The sequence below is a fragment of the Macaca thibetana genome, chromosome 15 (assembly GCF_024542745.1).
Source record: "Macaca thibetana thibetana isolate TM-01 chromosome 15, ASM2454274v1, whole genome shotgun sequence".
Taxonomy (NCBI): domain Eukaryota; kingdom Metazoa; phylum Chordata; class Mammalia; order Primates; family Cercopithecidae; genus Macaca; species Macaca thibetana.
In genome coordinates, this window is record NC_065592.1 from 109687457 (window position 1) to 109699142 (window position 11686).

Sequence of the window (11686 nt, forward strand, 5' to 3'; positions counted from 1 at the left end):
GAGCTTCCACCTTGGATATTCAAGGACCTGTTGAATATCTGCTTGATTGTGCCTCAGACACTCCAAATCCACACACTTCAAACTGATCTCTTAGTAAATCCTCCAGAAATCATTTCTTCCCTTCTTTTCATCTGAGTACATGGCATGTCCAGTATTGAGGGGGTGTGGCACCATGGCAGGGCTTTGCCAGGTGTGGGAGGTGGGGAGATGAGGAACGGGGCCTGCTGGTGGGTCCTGGACAAGTTGAAGCTCAGGGTGTGAGCGGGAGATCACATTTATATATATATATAAATTTTTTTTTTTTTTAAGGAACCTTTGATTCCCAGTCCTACTAACCTATCCAGTGTCATACTTAAGGTCCAGTGCACCAACTGGGCTATAACCACCATATATGAAGTTGGATTTTTTTCTTTTGAGATAAGGTCTTGCTCTTTTGCCCAGGTTGGAGTGCAGCGATGTGAACACAGCTCACTATAGCCTCAGCCTCCTGGGCTCTAGCAATCCTCCTGCCTTAGCCTCCCAAGTAGCTGGGATTACAGGTGTGACATCACCATGCCAGGCTAATTTTTTAAAAAACATTTTTTTTGTAGATGCAGGGCCTCACTGTTTGACCAAGCTGGTCTTGAACTCCTGGGCTCAAGTGGTCCTTCCACCTCAGTCTCTCCAAGTATTGGGATTGTAGGTGTGAGCCACTGCATCTGGCCTTGAAATTGTTAGAAATATTTTCAACTTTCAAGCAACCGATTAGAGTTACAGTTATTGAATGTTTATGTGCCAAGCCCTGTGCTAATCACTGCAGGTGTGTTGTTGCATTTCATCCTTACAAGAACACTGTGAAGGAGATAGGCCCATTTTACGGATAAATAAACTGAGGTGAACTTCCCCAAGATCATACAATTAGTAGGCAGTGGCGCTGGGACTGAAACCCAGGTCCATGTCCCTGTTGTGAGGCATGATGACACACGTTTGAACACGCTTATTTCTTCAGTTAGGGACTGGGCATCACAAGGCCTTTCCATCCCGTTTTTTATCACTCCCTCTTTCTTCCATCAGTAGACATTGGCTTATTCTTTTTGAAAGCAATTTTTTCCCTAAGCATTTCTGATTTCTTAAGGTGAGTTGAAGTGGAAGCATATTCACATTATTTTGCAAATGAGTACTTGGTAAATATTCACTGGTTCTATAAATTATTAGCCACTGCTATGACCGTGATGAGAAGAAGTCTCACAAATTGGATTAGTGATTGCATTTTGAACTTTCTTAATCTTCTTTTTTCAGTAAGCCATTTCTATTTAAAATTTTGTTTATTTATTTCTGAAAGGAAGAAGATTTCTCTCCCCATGTCGGCTGTAGTCTGCCTCTGGCTTCGGCACCTTCCCAGCCTTGAAAAAGCAATGCTGCATCTTTTTGAAAAGCTAATCTCCAGTGAGAGAAATTGTCTGAGAAGGATCGAATGCTTTATAAAAGATTCATCGCTGGTACGTGCTGGGCTTTGATAAAGGGAAAAAATCCTTGAAGGAGATGCTGGGAATCATTTCTTTTAGTCAGAGAATGAAAGGGGGGGGATGTAAACAAAAGAGCAATTGGAACCTTTATAAATAATCATGTATTTACATTTTATTTTTGAAATTGCTAACGTAGGGGCTTTTCTGCATCCTTGGAGCATGCAGGGAGAGATTCGAGGTTTACTTGATTGATGTGCCATATATCACATGTTCACAAGAATTGACATTTGCACAACAGACTTTTTAAAAACAGTATTTATTATTTCAGCATGGAAAATAAGTTTTTAGAAATGAACTTATGGGTAAGAGGAGGAATCAATTAAAAACATTCAAAAAATAAACTTTTAGCTCTTCACTAGAGGAAAGGTGAAATACTCGAGAGACACAAAACCCCAGAAAAATGGTTAAAGCAGCAGAACCTGCTAAGACTTCTGTAAGTTTTCTTTTGGTGTGAGGCCACCTGCCTTCACCCTCCCCTGTGCAGTGATGCCGGCTCCCTTCCCCCTTAGGACTGTGCATCCGGGAACTCCAGCCCACGTGGACATCCACCTCTGGGCCCGGTGTCTGGCACCCTGGGCTCTCAGTGGCCCTCGCCACCACCGACTCGCCAGTCATCTTCCTTCGTGGGAGGCAGCTCTGTGGGACTGGAGCACATTTTGTAGGACGGGAATAAAGACCAAGGCACCCTGAAAAAACGATTCAGAAACCTGCAGTTGCTTTGTCTTCCAGGAGCCCCAGCGGACTCTGCCCTGTTTCCCTTTAGCTTTCAGAACCTGCAGCGATGTGGCACAGAGATTGCCTTCCACCTCTTCCTGCTTCCTACAAGCAGAGAAAGTGAGTTCCGAGAGCCACAGGGAACAGTCCGGTCTTCAGTTGTTGGCCGGGACTCTGGGAAGCAGGGAGTGTTCACCCTCGCCCTTGAGCTGAGACTGAGGAAGTCTCTGGGGTTGGCTGTGCCCACTTGTCCTACCTCCTAGAGGCCTTCCACTTGTTTAGTGCAGCTGGACTTCTGTGCTCTTTCTTTCTTTCTCTTTCTAGTTGCAGACTGTCTAAGGGAATCCTCATGGAGTCAGTTGCCTTCCTCCTCGATCCCGTTTCTCCCCTTGTTTCATGGCCCCTTTCACCCTTCCCCTCGGCCTACCAGGGCGACGTGCATAGGGTTGCAGGTGCTGACAGCCACGCTGCTCTCACCCATACCTCAGGCTGCACACACTGATCCCATCTGACTTGAACGTTTGCCATGATAGAAGAGAAAGGAAGACGTGTGTATATTAAGACTGAGAGCGCCCAAAGAGATTTCTTAAGGATAATTACTACCTAACCGTACCATCCAAAAGAGTCGTATATTAAGGCAAGAAATAGGAATGCACCTTATTTTAAAATAAGGTGCATTATTTGAATTGCAGTACAATTCAAAATAAATCACGACTTTCAGAAGCCCTCTGACAGCCCATTCCTGGTGATTCAAGGTCATAAATTACCTCTATTGTCCACTAAATCTGTTTCTAACTGACATGCGCATACTAGGACTTCAGTTTCTCTGGGCCCTTTTCAGTGGCAAAATATAGTAACTGGGCTATGTGCTTGCTCCCAGGGTGCTTATGACATTTTCTTTAAGTCTTCTCCCGTTGAGAAATTCTAGTCCCATTGCCTTTTCTCCAGCCTTTCCTTAATCCTTGGATTCTTCTCTGAACCTTCTCCATGTCCTTTTTGCCTGTGGTCCTCATGCCTGAGTAGCACTGTGGTGAGCACAGCAGATGCAAGACAGCGAACGCAGGCTGTCCCATTGCACATCACTGTATAATGCTCAGTCTCCAGTTTGTAGTTTATAGTAATCTTCCGCTGACTTACAAAAGCTTTTATCAGGATCATGTGTGCAGAAATTCAGAGCTTCCATTATGGCTAAAGGGGGATTCTAGAGGGTGTTATTTGGTTTAATGTATTGTGGCACTGGCAGGATGTGACCTCTCTGCGCCTCATGGTTCCAGGAGGTAATTACAATACAGACGATGAGTGGAAGCCCCTGATTGGTGTGGGCTGTTCTCAGCATCCCGGGCCTGCAGTGCCAGAAAGCCAGGCAGGCTGGAATAGGCCTGTGATGTGGCTAAGTGACTGCAGGGGTAACCTGAAGAGCCTGCTTCCTAATTGCATCATCTGATTCATTTATTGCAGTGCAGCATCTTGGTGCAGTGACAGGACTGTACAGAAGTATCAGAGAGATCTCTGAGACTCAGATAGCACGAGACTGCTGCGCCGTGCTCCAGTGGAAACCTGATGCCTATTACATTAGGGTTGGATTCCGAGAGTAATTAAAGTGTGATGGTCTACATAACTTGTGTTTTATATAGAGCACTGTTAATTATGTTTCTCTTGGGACTATCCAGAATGAGTCCTGGAAATTCTGTAGTTACCAAAATGTAACAAAAACAAAAGATAAAAATGTGGTACAGGTTGTACAAAGTGAAATGACCTTCCCACATGTTCTTTGGCCTCTTGGACTCGCAGGTCTGGTATTTTCCATTAAGACCATGAATAATGAGGGATTAATCTCTTATTACCTGAGTTCCAAATGACTGTGTATGTATTTAACATCTAAAATGAAAGAGAAGTTTTCAAAGCCCGTTCACTTTTGAGGCTTCCCCTTTGGCTTCCATGCGGTAGACCGGACTGCCCTCAAGTCATGCTGTCCGCCACAGTTGGTGGCTCCTACATCAAGCGAGGTATTAGCCCTAGATGGTCATTTACTGTACAGACTGAAACTTTTCAAAAGCAGATGGTCTTGTGTTTCCCTTGACAGCACGGACACAGGAAGACCATAATCCGTAGCTTCAGACCTGACCTTAAAAACTGATGTCACCCACAGCAGTGAAAGCCACTTGTTAATTATGCTGCCTTCTTGGCATTGTTCGGTTTCCCAAGGCTGGCCCCAAATTAGAAGGATGTTATGTTTTCTAGTTACAGTTCTGTTTGTGGAGCCCAGAAAGCTATTGTTTGGATTCCACATTGGAATGAAAAGTGTCTGCAGGGTGTCAGGGTGGCACTGTGCTTGGCTGGCAAGCTGCATGCCAGGGCTGGAAGGTACCCGGTTCCCATGCCCTCCCTTTCGTTCCTTTGCCAGCAGAGCCCACCCGCAGCTGGGTCCAGAGGAGCTAGCCTCATCTTCCCAGGCAGACTTGTCCCCAAAACAAAAGGAGCAGAGGAGGCACCCAGCTGAGTGTTCTGTTTCTGTTTCACTAATAGTTGATACCAGAATATGCTTCATTTTCTCTCCTACCTAAAAATCTTTATGGTGCAATTCAGAAGATTTATCTAATAAGAACTTAAGAATAAAAAGCATCTAGATACCTCAGTATATATCCTCCTTGGTATGGGATAGGATGTATTTTTTTCCTCATTCTCCAGGTAGCAATTATAGCACTTCAGAAAGAAAAAGAAACTTCCTTTCCACAGACTCCCAGTGTGCAGCTCCTCCTTGGTAAAATGCCGTGCTAAAGAGTTCACTCCACATCCTGGGTGATGTCGTCAGTTTGCCGTGCTTAAGTAGCTTTTCAGTAACATGCCAGGGTTTTCTTTTCCTGCTATTTCAGTCTTTTCAGCACTTCCTTTTGAGCTCTTTAATGTGGTGCATGTAATTGAACAAGCGCTGGAGTAGATAATTTAGCAGTGGTCCAGTAGTGCTGGCTGATGTGTGTTGCTAAAAGCTGGAAGATTCTGCGTCTTGGACTGGAGTTGCACTTTCCAGAATTAGCCTCAGGGGGGCACCAGATCCTCCAGCATCGTCTCTGCGAAGACAGAGGCCCACACTGCAAGTTTCCTTGCAATGGAATTGCAGTTGGAATTGCAATTGGGGATGCAGACCTTGTGGTCAGAGATGAAGGGAGAGAGGAAAAAACCCCGAAACAAAGCAGGGATGGACCTAGGGGTCATCGCCACTCAGGCTGAGCTGTGAAGCAGCAGGTGGCCAGGAGCTTTCTTCCGGCCTGGGCTACCCTGGCTAATTGGATAGAGGCCACTGGGCAAGGCTAGGACTTCAGGCAGGGGTAGGGGGCTGGGGAGGGGGTGCTGGGCATCCCTGTGCCTCCCACTTCTGTGTCCAAATACGGAGGAGAGCTCATGTAAATTTAAGACGCAAAAGTACATTTGGAACTTGTTAAGTTCTTAAGCCCAGGAATGACAGATTTATCACTAATTAAACAATAACTGCATTATGGAGTACTGAAAAAATTGTTTGTGTATAAACAACATCTGGTAAAGATTAAAAAGAAAGAATAATTTTTCCAAGCTCCAGTTTGTTAAAAGGAACCTGAATGTTTTAAAACAAAATAGATCTGAAAATGTAAAAGGGATATTTAGAGTCTTATGTTTAGTATTTTGAAAATAGAAAAGAAACAAATGGCATAATAAAAAATACATATTTATAAAGGTGCCTCATAGTACATGATAGATGTAAAGGTTTTGTATAAATAGGTTTTGCTCAAGCCAAATCATGTTTCAATTCAATAGAGGAGTTCACTGGTGAAATGACTCTTATGGAGAATCTTCTTTTTCAGAAGAAAGGTACTTTGTGGTGAATATGCACATATTAACAACAAGGGCTTCCCACTGTGGAGAGAACAGTGGCTCGGAAACAGCTACACAGTGGGGCGGGATTGTCCAGCTGCTGGGTAAACTGGAGGGAAGCTGCCCATTAGCTGATTCTTTAAATGACCCATTTCCTAAGTAAATATTTAAACTGCATGCAAGTACATGAAAATACCAGGAAAGAATCTATGCCAGGCTTAATGAACTTCAGCTTCTCTGTCATCTGCTATTTCCTTCTTTATTTTTAAGGCGAATATACTTATGAAAGGTGATAGATGGAAAGTACTTGATAATTTTTTCTGTTGCTTCACCGCCTTTTTACTTTTTCTAAAAGGGATTTGCTTTTGTCTGTGAATTACCTTAAATCATAGTCCAGTTTCCCTTTTTGGTTTATTTTCTCTCCCTCTCCTCTTCCCTATTCTCTCTCTCTCTCTCTCTCTCTCTCTCTCTCACACACACACACACACACACACACACACACAAAAGCAGCAAATGACAGAAAAAAAGAAATGCTTCTTCCTGAGAATTCTGTTTTTCTGCGTTCTCAGGCCTCTTTCAAGTGGCAAGTGGCTTGTAATAATCACTGGTGAGTCGGTATGAAAATAACAGCTTAAGTAAACATCAAGGACCGGGCACAAGAGCCTGTGTAATTTGCACAGTTCATGGTGCAGAGTGACAAGTTGGTCTCTCCCTTGCCTGTCCTCCAAAACAGGCATTGAGACCGTGGTGATTGTGTATCAACTCCATGCTGTCCTCCAAAACAGGCATTGAGACCGTGGTGATTGTGTATCAACTCCATGCTGTCCTCCAAAACAGGCATTGAGACCGTGGTGATTGTGTATCAACTCCATGCTGTCCTCCAAAACAGGCATTGAGACCGTGGTGATTGTGTATCAACTCCATGCTGTCCTCCAAAACAGGCATTGAGACCGTGGTGATTGTGTATCGACTCCATGTTGACTTTGTCTTCCTTTGTGTTTTGAGGGATGAAGATGGGCATTTTTCTAGGTGGAGGGGAGATGATGCAGTTTGGGGTAGCCGTGAGGGGAGATGAGAGGGAAAGCACTCATTAGCCCAAGGGGATGCACACCCAGCAGAACAGTCGGGTCTATAGGAGAAGGAAGGCAGAACCCAGAGCTCTCCATCGTTGCCCCCTCGTCATCCTGGGCATTCAGTGAAAAGACTAGGGGAAATAGGGAAGGACGAGACTCGTGTTATTGAAGTCTTCCTGCTGACATAGCTCCCCTCGAGTTGAAATGATCTGTCCGTGGAAATCGTTAGGCCAGATGGAGAAGAGAGAGCTTGAGAAGGAACAGATTTTGGTAGGATGGAGAAAAACAAACAGATGGAAACCACAAAAGGTTTATTTTCTTTCCTCGCTTTTATAGAAAAGATAATGGCCCCGGTCATGGGGCTTTGGAGCCCTGGGCTGCAGCGTGACCTCTGGTGTGTTACCGGAGTGCCCCACCCTACACATAAAACAGGATTCACAGAGGTTAGACGCCTGCGTCATCACTTAGAGGAGGCTACAGACATTTAGGGGGGAAGATACTTCGGCTTCCAAAGAAGCGTGTATTAAAACCTTAATTCTATTTGGAAGATTATCTTGATAAGAAAAGCAGCTTAAGATTGCTTTTGTGATTTGATGTCGCTGGGACACATGCCTGACCTGTAGTACTCCAGTCCTCATGAGGGGACTCACTGACCCTGAAATTATGTGCTCAGAAAGTATAAAGAGTCTCATTTTAAAAGCCATCGGTGAGGGGTGCAGATGAGAAGGAGCTGTTCATAGCTGTGGGGTGGCAAGGAGACTGGTTTTCAAATCAAAATCTCTGCCGTTGCTGTTTCCGCAGGTTCCCCTGCCTCCTGGTCTTTTATCTGTTTTAAAAGCCAAAATGGGTTGTGGAAGCAGGCTGAGAGTAGCCAAGGGTCTGAAATATTTGGAAAGAAAGAAATCTAAGAGGAGAGTCCATCTGTATGGGAAAGAACAAGCAGATTCCACACAGCCAGCAAACATTTAAAACATCGGTCGGAGCGCTTTTGCTAGAAAACAGCTCACAGCAGAAGAGCACATCCAAGCTCTCACTCTCTTCGACGAACGGGGTAGAACTGTCTTCCTTGCTGCCCCAGTGGTTTTCATGGTAGCCCTAATCTACACATCTGATCATCATTTTCTTTGCTGTTTGGAAATCACTATAATTAGTATGGAATGATTCTCTACTATCATCAGACCTATAGAATGGCTCTGGGATAGTTTGACTATTTAGAAAAAAGAAATTCAGTTTTGCCATTTTCAAGTTTGATCTTATCAATGCATTTCCAGGCTCTTTCTTGTCTGTCTGCCTGTGGGCACCAAAGAGTGCTATTTGATCTTAAACACTCTTATTCAATAGGCATGTTGTCGTGCAAACTTTGAAAATTGCTCTGGCAAACTTCGATGAATCACGTTTCTTCAAGACATACAGTTGCTTTCCCCTTGTTTTATTTTTTTCGTTATGAATGCATAGAAACGTTTATGTTTTCCGTGCTTATATCCAGTGACCTCTTAATAACTGTTGTTATTTACAGTGAGACTGGGCAGCAGGAGATTCACTGACATGCCTGAGTTCAAAGCCACGAAATAACCTGCCTCTTCTCTCTCCAACCGTGGTCCTGCCAAATTATTTTCTTGCATAGATAATGAATTTATCTGTAAGAGTTTCAAGTTCCTTTTAGATAAAAATGCACATCAGTGAAGGAGGAGGGAGCATAGATTATTTAAAGAGTAGGACGTTTTAACTTGCAAATTAGAAATCCTGAGATAATTAAAAGGCGATTATCCTGTCCTGGACAAGGGGCGGAGCTGCTGCCTGGAGCCCGGCGGGGCCGGCAGTGCTGGCGGGTGGCCGCTAGAGGGCGCGGGCTCGGTGTCCGCGGGCGGCCGCGGGGAGGGCGGAGCTGCCTCAGTGTGCGCCGGGGCACGGGGCGGAGCAAAGCCGCCTCTTTTCTTGCGGATGGGGCGGATGGGGCGGATGGGGCCTGCGAACAGCGTTTCCCGAAGCTATGGTCATAGCACGTGCAGCGTGACTGAATTTCCGGGAGCCCCGATCCACCTGCGCGTCGGAGCCGCCCCGCGGTGACTGCGCATGCGCGGAATCCCCGGGTCTGAGGGCGGCCGCTCCGTGGAACCGTCTCCCCGCCGCGTCTGCGGACACGCGCCTTCCACGAAGCCGCTGTGGTGCCAGAAACATCACGGACCCTGCTATAAAGGGCCTGTTTTGGAACACAAATGGGCGTTTGCATCGGGCATCGTCTCCTACTTTGAGCTCTGGCCGGAACCATAGGGAACCGGGGATTGGGCCGGGGGAGCTGCCCCCAGCTCCCGGGGCTTCCGCAGACCAGTGATCGGAACCCACGGCCGGAACATCAAGGGGAAGTTAGAGAAGTTAGATGCCTTTTCTTCTTCTTCACGAACCCGCTTTTCGTCTTAAATCACGTAAGCTGTTCAGTGCACTAAGATGCGATGTGATTGAGTCCAGCGTGGTGGTCGCTGGTTTGCCAGTAATTCCGCATTACCGTGTACCCGTGACCGAATTCGCAGGAAGGCGCAGGCTGCAGGCACGGCCCGACCTGGAGCACGGGAGCCGTTTGAGGAGGTGGCACAGGCAGCCCCCGCATGCGGGCAGAGGATGTGTAAGTTTCCGTAGTACCTACTGATCCTGTATTACGGATCGCCTGAGCTTTTGTAGAAAACGTGGGACATACAGGAGTATACAGAGGAATATACAGGAAGCCTGTACCCCTGCCCAGGAGACCGCCGTCTGCACTTGTGTGGGGGCTGTTTTCAGTCCAGCAGTGCTTCTGTTTTCTAACCAAAAGGAATATGCCAGTGTTCTGGACATGAGCAGTTCCCGATAACTCCTGGGGCTGGTAATAGCAAGTTTCTGAGAAAGTGGCTGTGATATTTCACCTTCTCCTGGTCTCCTTTTACAGCCTCAAGCAGCCTGCCACCCTGCCATATTCCGGGTTGTTGATGAGATGTTCAGGTAAATGTTACACTGTTTCTTCTAGTAATTGATGCGAAAAAGGTTCCATTTCCAAACACGAAAAGAAAATGCTGTGGTAGTCTCTGGCTGTACCACAGGGAAATAGAGTTTCTGATTCCCTCCTATTCCTCTGAGCTTTGTGGTAATTAGAGGTAAAAACTAAAAAATCAGTGTAAATTCAAAGGCCAGCGCCTAAGAATTAAGATAACTTTCTTTTCTTTAGCCTTTAAAGATTCTAATAATAGAAACACAGAATTGAGTTAGATATTAATATCATGAAATATTCATGTAGGATTTTTCTCAGCTCAGAATAAAGGGTAGTAATATGCTCCCTTCACCACGTGAGGGCTGACCAATCTTTTTAAAAGACTTTAAAGCTAAAGAAAGCCAAGAAAAATAAATAAATAGTCATTCTTAACAGAGCTCTTCTGTGGGGCAAAATACACCTTGCATGTTCTCTTACAACACATTGAATGTTTATTTTGAAAATACGAGTACTTCTTGGAAAATGCGTTAGATTTACAGACGACAAGAGACGAGGAGCTCGTAGCCATGAAGCTGAGCTGTGGCTGGCAGTTAGTGGGAGTTTTAACCATGGAGTACTAAGACTGGACCCAGCTGGGGAGCTTGTCAACCTGGAGTGTCCCAGCCCCTCTTCCAGGGGAACCCGTATCAGCTCTCTCTCTAGTCCCTCCCACCTACTACACAGCAGCAGAGGCTGCAGGGCAGACTGCAGACTTTGGGGAAAGGAATTTTTACAGTAATGACTGTTTAGGGTTTAAAGCTAGCAAAATTTGAGGGTTTTTTTTTTTTTTTTTTGCTTAAACAAACATAAAGAAAAATTAATTGTATGAAAATGCACGGAAACCAAACCAGGTACAGGTACACACAGATTCTTTTCCTACTTTGCTGGGTGGATGGACCAAGCCATTTCTCCACTTGTGAAAGCAAAATATTGACGTTGCGTGTCCAGGCATACAATACAAAAATATTTGTACAGAGTATGCAAGCCTGTATGGAAGGCATTTGCATTGCTTAATAATTTAAGAACCAAGAAAGAGAGCTCTACACATTGCAATTTTAAAGAAAATATTTACAAAAGGGAGCAACAGTTTTATCCTGCTTTCCCACAAGGACTGAAATCTGATGAGTTGAGATACTGCTGAAGCTTATGGCACAAAAAAAGTGTTCCCACTCTTCCCTTATACAGTACAGGTTTTTATGTTTGCCGGATTACTTGTTAAACGTGTTCTGATCTGACTTTGCATTGTTCAGGTGTGCACTCCTGGAAACCGATGGGGCCCCGGAAATCATAGCCACTATTCAAGTGTTTACGCAGTGCTTCCTAGAAGCTCTGGAGAAAGAAAACAAGCAGGTTTGTTATATTGCATCTATTACTTGTTCATCCCAAAGAATAAGAGGCTGTTGGGAGTATTTTGGACAAGAGCACTTTATTTTCAGTAATTCTGATGGACTGTTTTGCTCACAAAGAAAGGTTCCTAATGAGTCCCCCAACAAAGGTTAAACCATTTTAACTTAACACAAATCAAGATCTGTCTGTCCCGTGCCCTGGTA

General features: G+C 45.0%; 1 protein-coding gene across 3 annotated transcripts in view; it reads left to right on the forward strand.

Moving 5' to 3' along the window:
* Positions 1-11686, forward strand: part of FANCC (FA complementation group C) — a 214007-nt gene that overhangs the window by 178161 nt on the left and 24160 nt on the right. For 2 of the 3 annotated variants that reach the window (XM_050762294.1, XM_050762296.1), the window contains 3 exons: positions 1322-1478; positions 10059-10111; positions 11387-11486. In XM_050762294.1, coding sequence (XP_050618251.1) covers positions 1322-1478; positions 10059-10111; positions 11387-11486 — 310 coding nt within the window. Of the gene's footprint in view, positions 1-1321; positions 1479-2234; positions 2340-10058; positions 10112-11386; positions 11487-11686 lie in introns of all 3 variants that reach the window. The other variant, XM_050762295.1, reaches the window with a different exon arrangement.